Here is a 19,838-nt window from a genome sequence, read left to right as displayed (position 1 = left end):
TTTGGCTTAAATACTTCTTCTTTCTAGCCACTGCTATGACTTCTCAATGCTGGATAAATGCTAGTTTACCTGTTAATTGGTTTCTGTAGATAACAAGTTTAAGTCTGCTGATCAAATTTAATGACCATTATTAAAGTGTCCCCCGACTCCGGAGACCAGGACATACATTTCTGCTATTCAAGCAGTGGATGAACCACTTGGGGACTTGGTGGTCTCTAAACCTTTGACTCAAACTGTGATTCAAGGGAGCACACTGTGACACACAGGTGTCTTACACTAAATCCTCCACAAAGTCTTAAGTCCACCCCGATTTATTTGCATTTTAAATCTGAATTTCCAAATTTGAGTAAGTTTACTTTTTTTTTTTTTGACAGTCTTGCTTTGTTCCCCAGCCTGGAGTGCAGTGGCACAATCTCGGCTCACTGAAGCCTCCACTCCTGGGTTCAAATAATTCTCACGGGTCAGCCTCCTCTAAGTCTACCCCGATTTATTTGCATTTTAAATCTGCATTTTCAAATTTGAGTAAGTATGTTTACTTTTTTTTTTTGAGACAGCCTTGCTTTGTTCCCCAGCCTGGAGTGCAGTGGCACAACCTCAGCTCACTGAAGCCTCCACTCCTGGGTTCAAGCAGTTCTCATGGGTCAGCCTCCCAAGTAGCTGGGACTGTACAGGTCATGCACTAACACGCCTGGCTAATTTTTGTATTTTATTAGAGGTGAGGTTTCGCCATGTTAGCCAGGCTGGTCTCGAACTCCTGGCCTCAAGCGATCCGTCCGAGGCCCGCCTCGGCCTCCCAAAGTGCTGAGATTACAGGTGTGAGCCACTGCACCTGGCTGTATGTTTACTTTTCTTTTTTTTTTTTTTGAGATGGAGTCTCCCTCTGTCACCCAGGCTGGAGTGCAGTGGTGTGATCTCAGCTCACTGCAAGCTCCGCCTCCCGGTTGACGCCATTCTCCTGCCTCAGCCTCCCAAGTAGCTGGGACTACAGGTGCCTGCCACCACCCCCGGCTAATTTTTTGTATTTTTAGTAGTGACAGGGTTTCACCTTGTTAGCCAGGATGGTCTTGATCTACTGACCTCGTGATCCACCCGCCTCAGCCTCCCAAAGTGCTGGGATTACAGGCGTGATGTATGTTTACTTTTTCATGGTCAACAGAAAACTATAGAAGAACTTTGAAATTCTGGATTTCATACAGAACTTTACAGAATTTTACAAAAATAAATTTGCTTTAAGTGGGGAATGCCTATTGAAGACCTTGATCTAGATTCTTTTGGAGGGTGGGGGGACGGGGGCGGCAAGGGGAGTTGTTGTTGTTTTTAAACTAATAGAGACAGGGTCTCACTATGTTGGCCAGGCTGATGTTGATCTCCTGGCTTCAAGCAATCCTTCTGCCTTGGCCTCCTGAAGTGCTAGGATTACAGGCATGAGCCACCGCACCCGGCCTCTTTTGAATTTTTTTTTCTTTTTGAGACAGAGTCTCACTGTCACTCAGTCTGGAGTGCAGTGGCATGATTTTGGCTCACTGCAACCTCCACCTCCCGAGTTCAAGGGATTCTCCTGCCTCAGCCTCCCAAGTAGCTGGGACTACAGGCACGTGCCACTACACCCGGCTAATTTTTTTTTTTTTTTTGTATTTTTAGTAGAGATGGGTTTCACCATGTTAGCCAGGATGGCCTGGATCTCCTGACCTCATGATCCACCCACCTCCGCCTCCCAAAGTGCTGGGATTACAGGCGTGAGCCACTGAGCCTGGCCTTTTTTGGCTTTTGACTTTAATTTTAGCTGTTTACTTTAGATGACCTATACCAAATAAATTAGCTATTCCTCTAGAAACTGTGTGACTTAGCCAGTGTTGTACATTTAAAGTCTACTTCTGGAGGCCTAATTGGAAGATTTTTTTCTACTTTTATTCAGTCAGTCAATCCTCATGAGCCACCGTGTACCAAGCATTATTCCATACTGTATTATACATGAGGGAGGAGAGTGTATAAAGATGGCTGTACATGATTCCTTCCTGCCAAGGAATTTAATACCTAGAAAGACATATGGGGGCCTTGGAACAGATTCAATTCCAGCACTGAGAAGAGCCCTATCAATATTCGGAATCCTCTCACCATCACCCACATGTACACAGCAATTTATAGCAGGTGCTCAGCAACTATTTGTTCAATGAGTTAACTCGCCAGTCCTCCAGGTATGCTCACCCATGTGTGCATTTGGCAGAGAGAGAATGTGTGTGTAAATCCTGAATTCCATTTACCGCCAGCGAGCTGAGGTGTGCTCCAGGAATGTGGATGAGCGTTCATGTTGACACAGCAAAGCATAATTAGGAAGACAGTTTAAGAAATTGAATAGTATATTCCTAAGAGAACCATAAGTGATCTTTGAATTGTAGATATCCCTGTGCAAAGGAGCCAAAGGGCCAGTCGCAGTGGCTCACTCCTGTAATCCCAGCACTTCGGGAGGCCGAGGCGGGCAGAATCACCTGAGGTCAGGAGTTCGAGACCAGCCTGACCAACATGGAGAAACCCTGTCTCTACTAAAAATACAAAAAATTAGCCGGACATGATGGTGCATACCTGTAATCCTAGCTACTCGGGAGGCTAAGGCAGGAGAATCCCTTGAACCCAGGAGGCAGAGGTTGCAGTGAACCGAGATCACGCCATTGCACTCCAGCCTGGGCAACGAGTGAAACTCTGTCTCCAAAAAATAATAATAATACAAATAAATATAAAAAAAGGAGCCAAAGGGCTGATTACTTCCTTTATGTAAGAGAGGAGCTTTTGGAAAGGGCTGTCTTTAGAAACAGAACAACTGGCACAATCAAAATATGATTAACTGTAAAATATTCGATGTATCTATGTTTACTTTTTCTGGACATAAAGCAAGGTTTACGTGCATCAACTATCTAGAATCATTGGACTTCTGCTCATCTACATGAGGTGGGGTGTCTGGAAGTTTAGGCTGTAGGAAAGCGACCTTTAGCGGATAGGCCAAGCTTCAGAACGCTGTCCCCGCCCACACCTTATGCCAAAGAGCACTGTTCACAGCCTACTCTTGGCAAAACCTGATGTTGCCCCTTACAATGACTTCTACCTAGGCCCTAGAAAGTTGGCACTTGACCCCAAGCCATTAGGCCCCTAGGCCGTTTGGTGACACATTTGGCTCAGCCCAGGAATATGAGAGGACCAAATCAAATTCCCACATTTGAGAGTATGAATGGAGAAACTTGATGAGCCAAAAGCAGAGAGCAGTGGCCATGCAGAGTCCTGAGGGAGCAGAAACTATTGTTAAGCAGTGAAAGCCCATTATTAAAAAGAACACATTTGGCCTCAGGAGTGAAGAGGGTATCCAGTCCCTAAGACTGTTTAAAGCATACCTTTCCAGTTCCGGGAGCTGTCCAGACCACACAGGTCTTTAAAAATAAGCCCCTATTTCTTTTGGAGTGGTGCTAGGGTGGTGGGTGGGTATTTCTAGTCCTATTATCTGAGAGATTTAAATAGAACTGAACCTCATCATAGAATCAGCACCAGCCCACTGCAGAGGTAGAAAAGGCACTGCTTTTAAGATGGTTACTGGTTTAGCTGTAACTAACTTACCATATGACCTTGAGTGAGTCATTTCACCTTGATTTCCTCATCTATAAAATGAGGATAAAATCCATGTCTTCTGGTGAGGATCAGAGTAGGTAACTTAGGTGAAAGTCGTTTGCAAGCACTATGGTTGCAGAACACTCACCCAACTGAGGCTACTCCAAGGGGACAGAGGCAGGCTGAAAGGCCTCACGGAAGTGCCATTTGGACAGACCAATGCAAACTTCGGAAGTGGCCACAGAGTTGGGAGTGGGGAGGCTGTTGGAAAACCCCATTGGCTGAGGGAAATCCCCTTAAGTGTCACAATTCAGAGAGAGAGACTGATTCTGAGAAGGGCACTGGGCAGCCTGCCAACATTGGGCATCACCGAGTCCAGCAGAAGTGCACACAGGTGAGGCCGGGTGTGGTGGCTCAAGCCTGTAATCCCAGCACCTTGGGAGGCCGAGGTGGGTGGATCAGGAGGTCAAGAGATGGAGACCAGCCTGGTCAACATGGAGAAACCCCGTCTCTACTAAAAATACAAAAATTAGCTCGGCGTGGTGGCGCATGCCTGTAATCCCAGCTACTCAGGAGGCTGAGGTAGGAGAATCACTTGAACCCAGGAGGTGGAGGTTGCAGTGAGCCGGGATCGCGCCATTGCACTCCAGGCTGGGCAACAAGAGTGAAACTCCGTCTCAAAAATAAATAAATAAATAAATAAATGAATAAATAAATAAATAAGAAGTGCACACAGGTGAAGTGTGCTGTTTCCATACTCTGGTGCAAGGCCACACTGGAATCTCTGCCACACCTCAACACGGACTGAATTCTAGTAAACAGAGGCCAGCCTGAGGGGCAGGAAAACTGGTTTCTGTTCCTAGACCTTTTCTATCTCCTAGATAGGTGGGATGTTGGGTGAATCATTCTACCTCTTCTTTGGTTCTCTTGCCCGCAAAATAGGGTAGTAATAACTATTTGTGGAGAGAAAAAAAAACAATTTTATATTTGTACAGTTCTTTATTTGGATGCTACAAAATATTCTCATAAACTTGATCTTTTTATTTTTAATCTTCTCAACAACCTTGTGAGGCAGGCGAGGTAGAAACTTAATGGCACAAATAGTGGATGACACCTATAGTGTATCATTACATGGCAGTATTGTATTAAACACCATACATTGATATTGCATCGAATTCCCAAGCAACTATTGGAAGCAGGAACTACTGTTATCTTTTTTTTTTGACATATGAGCAAACTCAGGCTCAGGGTAGGGAAGTAACTTGCTCAAAGTCACTCAACTAACTGGTAAGCCTGGGATTAGAAACCCGATCTGATTATAAGGATAGAGTTTTCCATTAGGCTAAAATGCATATGTGAAAGCACTTTGGGGAAATAAAGCTTAGAAATGTGCACAAATGGGCCGAGTGCAGTAGCTCATACCTGTAAAACCAGCACTTTGGGAGGCCAAGGTGAGAGGATTGCTGGAAGCCAGGAGTTTGAGACCAGCCTGGGCAACATAGCAAGTTGTTTCTGTCTCTACAAAACAATAAAAATAAAATAAAAAACGGTCGCAAACACCTGTAGTTCTAGATACTCCAGAGACTCTGGTGTGAGTATCACTCAACCCCAGGAGTTTGAGGCTGCAGTGGGCTATGATCAAGCCAGTGCTCTCCAGCCTGGGCAACAGAGTGAGACACTGTCTCACACACACACAAAAAAAGACAATATAGTATTATAGAAGCAGACTTTTAGATGAGGAGAAAATAAAAGGAAAAATAAAAATAAAATTTTAAAGATTTGCACAAATGGAAGAAGTTTTTTTTTTTGGAGATGGAGTCTCGCTCTGTTCCCCAGACTGGAGTGCAGTGGCGCAATCTCAATCTCGGCTCACTGCACCCTCTGCCTCCCGGGTTCAAGCGATTCTCCTGCCTCAGCCTCCCAAATAGCTGGGATTACAGGTGCACACCACCATGCCTGACTAATTTTTGTATTTTCAGTACACACAGGGTTTTGCCATGTTGGCCGGGCTGATCTTGAACTCCTGACATCAGGTGATCCACCCACCTTGGCGTCCCAAAGTGCTGAGTGCTGGAATTACAGGTGTGAGCCACTGCACCTGGCCTTTTCTTTTTTTTTTTTTTTTTTTTAGACAGAGTCTCATTGTGTCTCCCAGGCTGGAGTGCAGGGGCACGATCTTGGCTCACTGCAACCTCCACCTCCCAGGTTCAAGAAATTCTTGTGCCTCAGCCTCCTGGGTAGCTGGGACTACAGGCACACGACGATGACACCCCACCAATTTTTTGTATTTTTAGTAGAGATGGGGTTTCACCATGTTGGCCAGGCTGGTCTCAAACTCCTGACCTCAGGTGATCCACCCACCTCAACCTCCCAAAGTGCTGGGATTACAGGTGTAAGCCACCCTGCCCAGCCTGAAGAAGTTTTTATTATAGCAAATCCCAGTTATACATCTTTTTACTTGGAAAAAATTATGGTGGACATTAATAACTAGACAAAACACTTTGGCTTGTTGTAGGTGAAGCTAGCCATTGTAAATTCCTAAATACCAGAGTAACATAAGGAAATGAATAATTTAGAAAGATCAGTAAGACAGTGGTATACAAAATGGATGGGGCACAAGAATTCCAATTGGCGCGGGGAAGGAAGAAAGGATTAAGAACCATAATTAGAAAGCCGTTGCAGTAAGGTAACTGAGTGGCAACTGGACCCAATGGTAGTGGCCAACCTTTCTTTTTCTTATTAAATATAGATTTTTTTAAAATTTTGAAAAATGCAAAAAAAATTGAAAAATGCAAAAATAGGAAAATAAATCACCCATTATTCCAGTACTGAAGTAAATGGTGTCAATACATTAGTTTCAGTCTGGGCTTTGTGGCTCATGCCTGTAATCTCAGTCCTTTGGGAGGCCAAGGCCAGAGGATCACTTGAGGACACGAGTTCAAGACCAGGCCACAAGGGCAATATACCGAGACCCTGTCTCTACAAGAAAATTAAAAAAACAAAAAATTAGTCGGCTGTGGTGGCACGCACTTATAGTCCAGCTACTTGGGAGGCTGAGGCAAGAGTATCACTTGAGCCAGGAGTTTGAGGCTGCAGTGAGCTATGACTGTGCCACTGCACTCTAGCCTGGGCAGCCGAGTGAGACCCAGTCTCTAAAAGGGAAAAATAAGTAAATAAATAAATGTGTGTGTGTGTGTGTGTGTGTGTGTGTGTATACACACACAACAATTTAAAGGTGAAAACATTAATGGGGCTTGGTAACTATCCAGACACTGGCCAGAGCAAAACCAAGCTCGGCCAGCCAACTGACCCACCGAAAAAGCACAGGATCGCGTCTCTATGGTTGTTCCGGCGTCGGAACATAAGGATGTACTCTCTCCTTTTGCGGAACTCTATGGTCTGAGGACGCCGCTGTAACCCCGGAAGCAATCCTGAGAGGTCGGGACCGGCAAGATGGCGGCGCGGACAGGATTCTGGGCTGTGGGCTGGCGCCTCTGGCAGGTAGGTACTGGATGGGCTAGGGAAGACTAGGAGGGCTGACCGGGATAGTTGCTTTTAAGTTGTCCTGACACCAGCCGCTCTGCCCATCAGGATTTTTCCTGATATTTATCCCTTACCTCGCGCCGTTTACAGGAAGGTGACGAGAAAGGGGCTGGTTTTATCAGAATTCTCTCATGGAATTAAACATAAGTTAATGAGTCCAGGCAAAAATAGGAACAAGAATAATAGTAGAATGTCAGAGCTGGAAAAGATTTTGTACTTCCTATGTTCCAAAACCCCTCCTTTCACGTTTGAAAATAAACTGAGGCTCAGAGAAGACAGGAAATTTGCTTCGCGAAAATTAGAGGCTTGAGTTGGTGCAAGATCTCAAACTCTTCCCATGGAACTAAATTGAGATGCTTTCCTGGCATCCAGATTTAGATGAAGGTCTCAAGCCAGAGGAGTGGGTTGGATATCCTCTGCGCAGTTATTTGGAGGAGGAGCAAAAACTTTTCAGCAGCAGTTCTCATGCTTTTTGGCCTTGGGACCACTTTACACTTTCGGAGTTGAGGACTCCAGAGAGCTTTTGCTTTTGTGGGTTTTAGCTATCTATATTTAGCTTTTTGGAAAATAAAACTTAAGAATATGTATTGATTTAAAAGTAACACTAACTCATTACATGTTACAACTGACACTTTATGAAAAATATATTTTCCGAACAAACTGAGTAAGGAAGAGCAATGTTTCACATTTTTGCAGCTCTCTTTAATTTCTGGCTTAATAAAACCTAGATTCAAATCTGCTTCTGTATTTAATCTTTTCCTATATCACACCTCAGGCTGTCAGGGGAAAACTTCACTGTACACTGGTAAGAGAATGAGTGGAAAAGTTGTAAATAACGTCTTGGTTTTATGAAAGTAGTTTTGATTTCCCGGATTCCCTGAAAGTGTCTCAGAGACCCCACAGACGGCCTCAGACTACACTTTGAGAACCACTGTTTTTTGGAGACGGAGTTTTCGCTCTTGTCGCCCAAGTTGGAGCGCAGTAGCACTATCTCAGCTCACTGCAACATCCGCCTCCCGGGTTCAAGTGATTCTCCTACCTCAGCCTCCCAAGCAGCTGGGATTACAGTCATGCGCCACCATGCCCAGCTAATATTTGTATTTTTAGTAGAGACGGGGTTTCACCATGTCGGTCAGGCTGGTTTCGAACTCCTGACCTCAAGTGATCCGCTCGCCTCGGCCTCCCAAAGTGCTGAGATTACAGGCTTGAGCCACCGCACCCGGCCTGAAAACCACTGTTCTTAAGAAAAGCCACATGGTATTAGAGATTGAAATTTTTGAACTACTTTATTAAGACAAATTTACCCAGACAGCCCTCCCTTCCAAACCACCACTCCCCCAACACACACACACACACTCCCTCTCTCTCTCTCAAGAAATACAAAGAAAAAATGCAATTTAAAAACTTCTTGGCCGGGTGTGGTGGCTCATGCCTGTAATCCCAACACTTTGGGAGGCCGAGGTGGGCGGATCACGAGATCAGGAGATCGAGACCATCCTGGCTAACATGGCGAAACCCCGTCTCTACTAAAAATACAAAAATTAGCTGAGTGTGGTGGTGGGCCCCTGTAATCCCAGCTACTCAGGAGGCTAAGGCAGGAGAATCGCTTGAACCCGGGAGGCGGAGGTTTCAGTGAGCCGAGAATGCTCCACTGTACTCCAGCCTGGGCGACAGAGCAAGACTCTGTCTCAAAAAGAAAAAAAGAGCAGAAGTTTGTAGTGGGAGAACGTGACTGAGAAGTGTAATATTCTTGTTCCTCTTGCACAACTCGATTGTGGGGTCACTGGTGTAATTGTTGGGAGGGAATTTTCTGTGCAATTTTGTCTGAAGAATGGCACATACCTCTTACCACTTTGTATTGTACCTGATTTCCTTTTTCCTTTTCCCCTTTGGTGCAAAGAAGATTATAGAGTTATGATTTGTCTCTATCTTGGGTAAGGAGAGGAAGGACAATAAGCTAAGAATAGGCTTTTAAAACGAGGCTAGGTGGTGGTTCACTCCTGAAATCCCAGCACTTTGGGACACTGAAACTGGAGGATCGCTTGAGCCCACGAGTTCAAGACCAGCCTGGGAAATATGGCGAAACCCCATCTCTACAAAAGTTCAAAATATTAGCTGGGCCTGGTGGCCCGTGCCTGTAGTCCCAGCTATCTGGGAGACTGAGGTGGGAGGATCACCTGAACCTGGGAGGTCCAGGCCATGATCATGCAGCTGCACTCCAGCCTGGATAACAGAGTGAGACCCTGTCTCAAAAAAACCCTTAAAAAACAGAAACATACTTCGGTGACCATCATTTGTATTAATGAAACTTCACTTATGCTAAACTTTCTTTTTTTTTTTTTGAGAGGAAGTCTTGCTCTGTCACCCACCCTGGAGTGCAGTAGCACGATCTCAGCTCACTGCAACCTCCGCCTCCCGGGTTAAAGCGATTCTCCTGCCTCAGCCTCCCAAGTAACTAGGATCACAACCGTGCCGCCACCATGCCTGGCTAAATAGGTATCCATGTCCATGTTGTTTTGCTGCACCCATTAATCACATTAGGTTAAATCTAATCTGTCCTTCCTCCCCCACCCAGATGTTCCCCTTCCTGTGTCCATGAGTTCTCATAGTTCAATTCCCACCTATGAGTGAGAACATGCGGTGTTTGGTTTTTTGTCCTTGCAATAGTTTACTGAGAATGATGTTTTCCAGTTTCATCCATGTCCCTACAAAGGACATGAACTCATCATTTTTTATGGCTGCATAGTATTCCATGGTGTATATGTGCCACATTTTCTTAATCCAGTCTATCGTTGTTGGACATTTGGGTTGGTTCCAACTCTTTGCTATTGTGAATAGTGCTGCAATAAACATACGTGTGCATGTGTCTTTATAGCAGCATGATTTATAGTCCTTTGGGTATATACCCAGTAATGGGATGGCTGGGTCAAATGGTATTTCTAGTTCGAGATCCCTGAGGAATCGCCACACTGACTTCCACAATGGTTGAACTAGTTTACAGTCCCACCAACAGTGTAAAAGTGTTCCTATTTCTCCACATCCTCTCCAGCACCTGTTGTTTCCTGACTTTTTAATGATGGCCGTTCTAACTGGTGTGAGATGGTATCTCACTGTGGTTTTGATTTGCATTTCTCTGATGGCCAGTGATGATGAGCATTTCTTCATGTGTTTTTTGGCTGCATAAATGTCTTCTTTTGAGAAGTGTCTTGTTTGTTTTTTTCTTGTAAATTTGTTTGAGTTCATTGTAGATTCTGGATATTAGCCCTTTGTCAGATGAGTAGGTTGCAAAAATTTTCTCCCATTCTGTAGGTTGCCTGTTCACTCTGATGGTAGTTTCTTTTGCTGTGCAGAAGCTCTTTAGTTTAATTAGATCCCATTTGTGGATTCCCTATTTAATAAATGGTGTTGGGAAAACTGGCTAGCCATATGTAGAAAGCTGAAACTGGATCCCTTCCTTACACCTTATACAAAAATTAATTCAAGATGGATTAAAGACTTAAATGTTAGACCTAAAACCATTAAAATCCTACAAGAAAACCTAGGCAATACCATTCAGGACATAGGCGTGGGCAAGGACTTCGTGTCTAAAACACCAAAAGCAATGGCAACAGAAACCAAAATTGACAAATGGGCCTGGCTAATTTTTGTATTTTTAGTAGAGACAGGGTTTCACCATGTTGGCCAGGCTGCTCTGGAACTCCTGACCGCAAGTGATCCACCCACTTTGGCCTCCCAAAGTGCTGGGATTACAGGTGTGAGCCACGGCACCTGGCCTTATTTTCATCTTCATTGTGTCTTTAAGGATCCTATTGTGTTTCCACTATCTCAGGTTACAGTTTAAAATCTCAGAAAAGTTCAAAGGAAAAAACAGCTGTTATATGTAGTAGTATCATTTGTTTCCTAAAACTGGAAAGTCTTGTTCCACCAGGGGGAGCTGACAGTAAAGGATTTGGAAATGCGGGTTTGTTGTAGCATGTGGCACAGTAGTTAATGATGGGTGGAAGTCACAGCACATATTTCAGTTCATTTATAAGCTAGTTATCCCGGCCAAGCTAAGAAATATGTATGCTTTAAAAGATGTATGAAAGCATCAAAAGAGGAGTACTTTAGAATTTTTATTCCAACTCTTAACAAATTATAAAAACAATATATTTTATTGCTTAAAAATATTCAGGCAAAATAAGTATTATACTGAAGTACAATTAATTTGTAAAAAATAATGGGAAAATAAAGTCACATTTTTTTCCTAGATGTCCACATAATTCATAGCTTTTTTTTAAATATGAGAATTGTTTCTTTGAAAAAGTTTTTATTCCTAAACTTTAAAATAGAGATTCTCTAATATTTTGAGACTGCTTTTTTTTATCATCAACTCTACCATTGTCCTCTTTTTTTTTAATCTAATTTGGCCATTTTAATTACCCCAGTATCTTCATCTGAAATAATGAGGTAACCTTTTAGTTTTTAGTGGAAATTATGAATGGTCTGGTAGTTGACTTTAATTCTAACACATGTCCTACTTTTTTTTTTTCTTTAGGGATTGGGGAATTTTTCTGTAAACACTTCTAAGGGCAATACAGCCAAAAATGGTGGCTTTCTTCTGTAAGTATACAATTGGATATGCTAAATTGAACAAAATAGGTTCTTGTGCTATTTTACTTAGGTTTCTCTTTTTTTCCCACACATAGCAGTACCAATATGAAGTGGGTACAGTTTTCAAACCTACACGTTGATGTTCCAAAGGATTTGACCAAACCTGTGGTACGTACTCCCTGTTTCTTGGTATAAGGAGCTACATTAGCAATACGTTTTCCTTATTATTTCATCGGGGTTTTTTTCCCCAAACACTCTATGAATAAAAAAATTTTGTCCTAGAATACTGGCAAATGCACAATGCATATATTCTCTTAACTCCCTGGATTGTATTATCTTCAAGGTATCAAAGTAAGTTCTAAAGGAATAAATTATTTACCCCCAAATAACTGTGTTAATTAGTAGTCTCTTGCTTTTAGCTTGGCATAATGGAAGACTTGTCAGAATTTGTGATGTAGAATACTTGATGTTACGTTATGGAAAAGTATTTTTCTTGTAACCTTCAAGTCTTTGTTTTCATTTTGTGTATTGAGCCTGGGCCTGGACAGTGCTTTTTTGTTCACAGTGATAAAATGCATTAGCACAAATAATAAACATCTAGAAGGAACTTGGTAACCCTGTAGAAGCTATGATTTCATCAATCCAGTTTTTTGTGTTACTTGTAATTTTTAAAAATCCTTCCGTTTTCACCCCTCAAAAATAACCCCCTTTAACAGTTTGGGATTACAGTTCTAGACATTTGTCTGTAGGTACTCACTTTGTGCACATGTCTAGTTTACTACTCTTTCTTTTCTAACTTTTCTCTTAATAGATATTGGATATTTATTTATTTATTTATTTTGAGACAGAGTCTCGCTCTGTCACCTAGGCTGGAGTGCAGTGGCATGATCTCGGCTCACCTCACCTCAGCCTCCTGGGTTCAAGTAGTTCTCATGCCTTAGCCTCCCGACTAGCTGGGATTACAGGCACACACCACCATGCCTGGCTAATTTTTGTATTTTTAGTAGAAATGGGGTTTTCCCATGTTGGCCAGGCTGGTCTCAAATTCCTGGCCTCAAGTGATCTGCCTGCCTCAGCCTCCCAAAGTGCTGGGATTACAGGCATGAGCCGCCACGCCTGGCCAGTACTGGATGTATTTCTATGATAGTACATTTAAGTCCCAGTCTGCAACTCATATGCCTGCAGGAGCCAGGCCTATAAGAAGAGGTGGCAGAATTGGCATGGTGTGCCACTGTCTTTATAAGCATGACAGCAGCTACTTATTCTAGCCACTTGTTGCCCTGTGGGAAATCAGACCTGGTGATGCCAGCCTGTCTAAATCTTCCAAGCTAAACTGAAATCCAAATTTTCTTGTGAAATTTTCTGATTTTTAATATTCCTAACAAATTCAAAGTATCTTTTAACACCTTGTAGGGATCAGTCAGAACACATCTTGAGGCTATATTCCCCCTTCTTATCCCTCAACTTAGGACACAGGCTATCAGTGTATTCTGTTCTTCCAACAACCCTTTTTGGAGTAATTAAGAGTGGATATCTAGCTTTCTGGCTAGTAAGTAAATCTTTCAGGAGTGAAGTGATTTAACTCTGAATCATTGGATTAGTAGTATAATTTACTGGTTTAACGGATGAATGAAATGAAGGTAATTCACCTCTTGGAAGAAAGTCAGAAATGTCAAACCCATTATTTCTAAGGTCTTTAGGTATTAGGGTGGAAGAGGTTGAAGTTATAGGTACAGTCAGTGTCATATCATTTTAATTAGAAATGAGTAATTTGTTTATTAGGGCAGGCAAAACATATGTGAATAAAACCTAATAAAAAATATGAATAGAGCCGGGCGCGGTGGCTCACGCTTGTAATCCCAGCACTTTGGGAGGCCGAGGCGGGTGGATCACGAGGTCAGGAGATCGAGACCACAGTGAAACCCCGTCTCTACTAAAAATACAAAAAATTAGCCGGGCATGGTGGCGGACGCCTGTAGTCCCAGCTACTCGGAAAGGCTGAGGCAGGAGAATGGCGTGAACCCGGGAGGCGGAACTTGCAGTGAGCTGAGATCGCGCCACTGCACTCCAGCCTGGGTGACAGAGCGAGACTCCGTCTCAAAAAAAAAAAAAAAATATGAATAGAACTAGCTTGGCTTTGTATAATAATGTTTTATAATTAATAAGCACTTTAATCTGTGTTTTCTTATTTTTTTCTTAGAGAAATACTGTGAGCGATAGCATAGGTTTACCCTTTTTCATATGTGAGGAAACTAATGTGCAGTGAGATGATATGATTTGTCCATTGTCATTCAGCTACCATTAGCAGAGTTTAATTCTCAGTCCAGGTCTTCTGACCAGGCTCTTTTTATTAGCAGAACCTGAAGTCCTTTCTCGTTGTGAATTTGAAGCTGAATAATTATTTTAAGTTGGAAAGTTCCTTTAGTAATTTTATGGGTTGCCTTGAAAATTCTTTTGATTTACACTGTGTTTTAACAGATTCTGAGGCTCGTTGTCCAGATCTGAACATGAAAGTATCTAGACACTTCAGCTAACACTGCTGTCACTCAGTGTTTTTCTCCTCATTTATTAGTAAACTCTGAAGTTGTTCAATTGACGGTAATGTTTTAAATTTGCTAGTTATAAATATAAGAGGAACTAAAACTGAAGCTTTTCTTTTGGATTTTAGATAACAATCTCTGATGAACCAGACACATTATATAAGCGCCTGTCGGTTTTAGTGAAAAGTCACGATAAGGCTGTATTGGACAGTTATGAATATTTTGCTGTGCTTGCTGCTAAAGAACTTGGTATCTCTATTAAAGTGTGAGTATGGCCTTTCCTGATCCGCCTGTTCGCTGCTATAATATGATCAACCAGGAAAATAGTGCTCATCCCAGGAAGGTCTGAACTCTTTTTTTTTTTTTTTTTTTGAGACAGAGTCTCGCTCTGTTGCCCAGGCTGGAGTGCAGTGGCACAACCTCAGCTCACTGCAACCTCTGCCTCTCGCGTTCAAGCAGTTCTCAGCCTCCCAAGTAGCTGGGACTACAGGCACACGCCATCATGCCCGGCTAATTTTTTGTATTTTAGTAGAGACAGGGTTTCACTGTGTTGCCCAGGCTGGTCTCGAACCCCTGAGCTCGGGCAAATTGCCCGCCTCGGCCTCCCAAAGTGCTGGGATTACAGGCGTGAGCCACCGCACCTGGCCTTGTCTGAGCTCTTAAAGTGGGATAGAAACTCTTGGTGGGTAGAGTTTAAGCTTGTCATATGTTATCCTAATCAGGATCATGCCTTCCTGCCATGTTTCTGGGGTCTGCATGGAGCAGGGAGGTAGAGTAGGTGAATGAACAATCGTTTTAGACCCTTTGGATGCGATGATTTTTGGCTAATACATCCATCATTTCAAATCTTCCCTAAGAAACACCACTTACCCAGTAATTTCTTGCTTGAACAAGGTAAGCTTCAAATAGCCTTGGAGTCATTGCAGGGTCAAGCATAACTGTCTCCTTTGTCTTGTCATCTGCTCCTTCTGCTGTTGAATGAGGCCCCATCTGGGGCTTTGGCAGTCTGGCCTTCTGACAAAAACAGAAGGCCACAGTTTCCCAAAACAGACTATAGTTTTGTTATTTCGATTTATCCATAGATTTTCCTAAAACAACAGACATATAGCAGGTGTTACAACTATGTCCTCCACCACACTGGTGCTACTCTTCGCAATTCATATATTTGGTCAATAAAAGACTGAAGGGTGTAAAAGCAGCAGGTGTGTGTGTATGCATGCACACTTGACATGCCAGGGCTTCTTTTTGAGCCTGTGGGAAAAAGTTTCTATTGCTGTCTGCAGTGTTTATTTTGGCCTGAGTTTTATGATAGCAGTTGTTGTTCCAGATGACAGTTTGGGCAAATGGAAGTCTGCAAATGGTAGCTAATGCCTATAATTGAGTGTGAGTCTGACCTACAAAATTATGGAATTATGCTTTGTTATCATAGTGACTCAGGTTTTGTTTTGTCCATTAATTTCAGACACGAACCTCCAAGGAAAACAGAGCGATTTACTCTTCTCAAGTCAGTGCATATTTACAAGAAGCACAGAGTTCAGTATGAAATGAGAACACTTTACAGATGTTTAGAGGTGAGTGTATGTGAGAAATTCTGGCATTGTTGAAATACCAGAAATTCACACTGGCATATAGCTTTACTTTAACATTGACTAGCTTGACTTCTTTCAGCAAGCCCGTGTCTGTTGGTTGTACAGAAGGTAAATATCTTTTAGTGTTTATGGAAGTGTCATGGTAGGAAAAGTAAATTCAAATAAAGCCATCCTTTAGAGTAGTGTATACCTTAGGAGTGCAGATTATGCAAAGAAAGCATTGGAATAATGTTGCTCATATTTCAAAAATTCTAGTGAAGTTTTTACGCAGTTCTAATAACTGTTTCACATACTAGCTGGATTTTCCATGTCAGTGATGCACAGCATTAGGTTTTTCATTCATCTATTACTCATTTGTGCTTCCATCAGTGCCAGCACAGTCTTGTCCTTAAGGAGAGCATAGGTTCTGGAGTCAGACTGCCAATGCCAGAATCCAAGTCCTGGCACTTAACAGCTGTGTGACATGTACCTCAATTCCTTCATCTATAAAATGGGAACAATAGTGGTACCCATCTCATAAGGTTAGTGTGAGGATTAGAATGGAAAACGTAAGCACTCAGAATACTTTGATCACATAGTAAGTGATTGGTAAATATTAAAACAAGCACTTATGCGTCTTTTATATGGGAAGTACTGTACTAGTCATTGAGGGCACAAATATAATAAAGTCACGGTCTCTACTCTTTTTTCTTTTTTTTTTTTTTTTCTTTTTGAGATAGAGTCTCACTCTGTCACCTAGGCTGGAGTGCAATGGCACAATCTAGGCTCACTGTAACCTCTGCCTTCCAGGTTCAAGCAATTCTCCTGTCTCGGCCTCCCTAGTAGCTGGGACTACAGGTGTACGCCACCACGCCTGGCTAATTTTTGTATTTTTGGTAGAGATGGGGTTTCACCATATTGGTCAGGCTGGTCTTGAACTCCTGACCTCAGGTGATCCACCCACCTTGGCCTCCCAAAGTGCTGGGATTACAGGTGTGAGCCATTGTGCCTGCCCAGTCCCTACTCTTAAAAAGAAAAACCTAAATTTTATCCACCTGTCTGAGGGAAACATCTCTCATAGTACACACAGAAAATCTTATATTAACTATATCTTAAAATCTAGTCCTTTTGTCTTCAGTTGTTTTGTGAGCCTCTTGTAAGTATACTGCTTTGATACGATGCTTGCCAATTGTGTTCCATGGAGCCCTGATTTTAAGGCAGCTGCATTTTGGAGGAAGATGGTTTCTGGGCCATGTTGCCCCCATGCCGTCAACCAAAGGATTCATACTTTTTTTTTTTTAAATTGGGATTTTATGTAAGATTCTTTAGGGGAGGCCAGGCGCAGTGGCTCATGCCTGTAATCCTAGCACTTTGGGAGGCCAAGGCAGGCGGATGACTTTAGGTCAGGAGTTGAAGGCCAGCCTGGCCAACATGGTGAAACCCCATCTCTACTAAAAACACAAAAAAATTAGCTGGACGTAGCTCACACCTGTAGTCTCAGCCACTCGGGAGACTGAAGCAGGAGATGGCTTGAACCCAGGAGGCAGAGGTTGCAGTGAGCTGAGATCGCGTGCATTCCAGCCCAGGGGACAGAGTGAGACTCTACCTCAAAAAAAAAAAAAAAAAAAAAATGTGTGCTTTAACAAACAGCATGCATGAACCATTTTCATGTTTGATGTTTTAGTTAGAACATGTAACTGGAAGCACAGCAGATGTCTACTTGGAATATATTCAGCGAAACTTACCTGAAGGGGTTGCTATGGAAGTAACAAAGGTATAGCTTTAATTTCTACCTCTTTCGGGGGGGTGGTGGGGAGTGGTATCTGTATTGTTGTTTTGATACATTGCAGCCTGGTCCTGGCCCACTGAGTAGAGTTTGCCCTAACCTGTGGCAAACTGAGAGACAGAGTTGCCACCGTGGTTGGGGGCTACCCACCCCTTGCAACAGAATCCTGCCATTTCAGCCCAAGTCCCCCGTGAACCATCTGTGAAGTTCTCCCTCCTCAATATTAGTTGTCCAGACTTGGGGATCCCATTAAGTGGCAATCCATGAAGATCATTGAGGATCAAATAGATTATATATGTGAGAGTGTTTCATAGACCATCAAGTTTCCTTCTTTCCATTTCAAAACCCTATAGAAAGCCTAGGGGGATAAAAGAAAAAGACGTAAAGAGGATTTGACCAAATTAATAAGTCCGATTTGTAGTCAAAGAGTTCTATTAAATCCACATTATAGTTCTCTTTCTTTCTTTTTTTAGACACAATTAGAACAGTTACCAGAACACATCAAAGAGCCAATCTGGGAAACACTATCAGAAGAAAAAGAAGAAAGCAAGTCATAAAGCCTCAGGGAGGCCATTTTTGCCTGAATTTGAAATGAGGGTGGGCCAGATGAGTATGTTTAAGTGGAGAGTGCTTCCAGCTGAGATGATTTGAGTCCGCCCTAACTGCTCCATTGAGTTCTCCTGCCCTCATCAGCTGAGAGCAGGGAATGGAACTTTAATGGAAGAACCACTTTTATCTATTCTTTTTATACAGGTCATTGTTTCAGTTCTGATTTCAACAAACATGAGCAAACCACTTTGACTCAAAGCGGAAAGAGTGAAAATTCTATTTTGTTTTGCTACTGGTGTTCAATTATTAGTTTGTACCATTTTTAATTTATGTCAGTTGATGCATCTGAAAATAAGTGCTTAAAGTGTTCGCACCGTTATTTTTTTTTTTTTTTTAAGATTCCTAGAAGGAATCTTTGGTAATTCAGATTGAGCAGTTAAAGTTTTTGCTATTTACCTTTGTGCAGGCTGGCATATGCTAATTTGGGGGTGGTAACCAACCAATTTTATCTCATTTAAGCATTACATTTTGCAGACTGTGAATATACTTCACAGCAGATCAAACACATTTGTGGCATGCACTGACCTCTTCTTGGAGCCCAGAACTTTATAGAGTGGCCTACCAGGGTTACTGTAATGGAATTTATGATCTTAAGAAATTACTAGTTGTATTATTTATCCTGTAGTTCATTCATTCAGTAAGCTTTTACTGCATAAACTTTGCATCCAGCACTATAGTAAGTACCCAAAATTGAATAGAAATAATGGCTTTTGAAAATTGCGCAAAGCAGGCTGGGCACGGTGGCTCACGCCTGTAATCCCAGCACTTTGGGAGGCCAAGGCAGGCAGATCACGAGGTCAGGAGATTGAGACCATCCTGGCTAACATGGTGAAACCCCGTCTCTACTAAAAATACAAAAATTAGCTGGACGTGGTGGCGTGCACCTGTAATCCCAGCTACTCAGGAGGCTGAGGCAGGAGAATCGCTTGAACCCGGGAGATGGAGGCTGCAGTGAGACAAGATCGTGCCACTGCACTCCAGCCTGGCAACAGAGCGAGTCTCAAAAGAAAAAAAAGAAAATTGTGCAAAGCATAGGTAAATATTTTTCTTTATTAAGCTTCTCACTGATAAGCCCTCTTTCTTTTGGTAAATGTCACTCTGTTTGTTAGGAGATGTCTGCTTTTCCATGAAATGAAATAGTGGCTAAAGCTTTGAAAGAGGCAAGACTACAATGGGCTGAAACGGTATAGCAACCCCAGAGAAGTGCTTCATTTTCTTTTTATAGTAGAAGCAGGTCCATGTCTTTTGTGGTTTCCTTCTCATCTTTGGAGTAGTTATGACTTCTCAGTTCTTCCGCCCTTAAACTGCATTGCCTGTTCTCTTTTCCTGACATGCTATCAGGTATCAGTGTGTTGAATACATACTGTTTGTGTATCAGACTTACGTTACTGTCATTACCATTAAAAGAATTACAGCCTTGTGCCCCATGACCTTCAGCTCAGTTGCTGGCTGTCATTCATGAATGCCTAAGGCATACTTACACCAGGTATAAGTACCTGAAGGTCAAGAACTAGTCAATAAAACATGAGCAACATAATGGTAACTATGTGTAGCAAAGAAGCAATTTATGACACATTTTCATCTGAAATAATTCTTTAAAAATAAATA

At 42.5% G+C, this 19,838-nt stretch overlaps 1 protein-coding gene across 2 annotated transcripts; it reads left to right on the top strand.

The window, feature by feature from the left end:
* Positions 1-6,981: 6,981 nt before the first annotated feature.
* Positions 6,982-19,666, top strand: MRPS10 (mitochondrial ribosomal protein S10). 2 transcript variants are annotated; one of them, XM_058432309.1, is made up of 7 exons: positions 6,982-7,092; positions 11,672-11,736; positions 11,826-11,895; positions 14,396-14,532; positions 15,730-15,838; positions 17,520-17,609; positions 18,095-19,666. In XM_058432309.1, exons 1-7 carry the CDS (start codon positions 7,045-7,047, stop codon positions 18,176-18,178), a joined length of 603 nt encoding a protein of 200 aa, XP_058288292.1. In that variant the 5' UTR covers positions 6,982-7,044; the 3' UTR covers positions 18,179-19,666. The 2 variants fall into 2 exon arrangements, with proteins under 2 accessions (XP_058288292.1, XP_031996435.1); XM_032140544.2 differs by having other exon boundaries at positions 11,823-11,895.
* Positions 19,667-19,838: the final 172 nt, after the last annotated feature.

Source organism: Hylobates moloch, unplaced genomic scaffold (assembly GCF_009828535.3).
Source record: "Hylobates moloch isolate HMO894 unplaced genomic scaffold, HMol_V3 SCAFFOLD_20, whole genome shotgun sequence".
NCBI lineage: Eukaryota > Metazoa > Chordata > Mammalia > Primates > Hylobatidae > Hylobates > Hylobates moloch.
Note: the sequence above shows the minus strand (reverse complement) of the source record. Positions and strands in the feature narration are given on the sequence as shown.

Excerpts from the sequence above, each read along its gene's own strand:
- MRPS10 (XM_032140544.2), top strand. The coding sequence starts at position 7,045 with ATGGCGGCGCGGACAGGATTCTGGGCTGTGGGCTGGCGCCTCTGGCAG. Across the intron at positions 11,896-14,395 it reads AGGATTTGACCAAACCTGTG|ATAACAATCTCTGATGAACC; the intron begins GTACGTACTCCC and ends TTTGGATTTTAG. Across the intron at positions 15,839-17,519 it reads CACTTTACAGATGTTTAGAG|TTAGAACATGTAACTGGAAG; the intron begins GTGAGTGTATGT and ends TTGATGTTTTAG.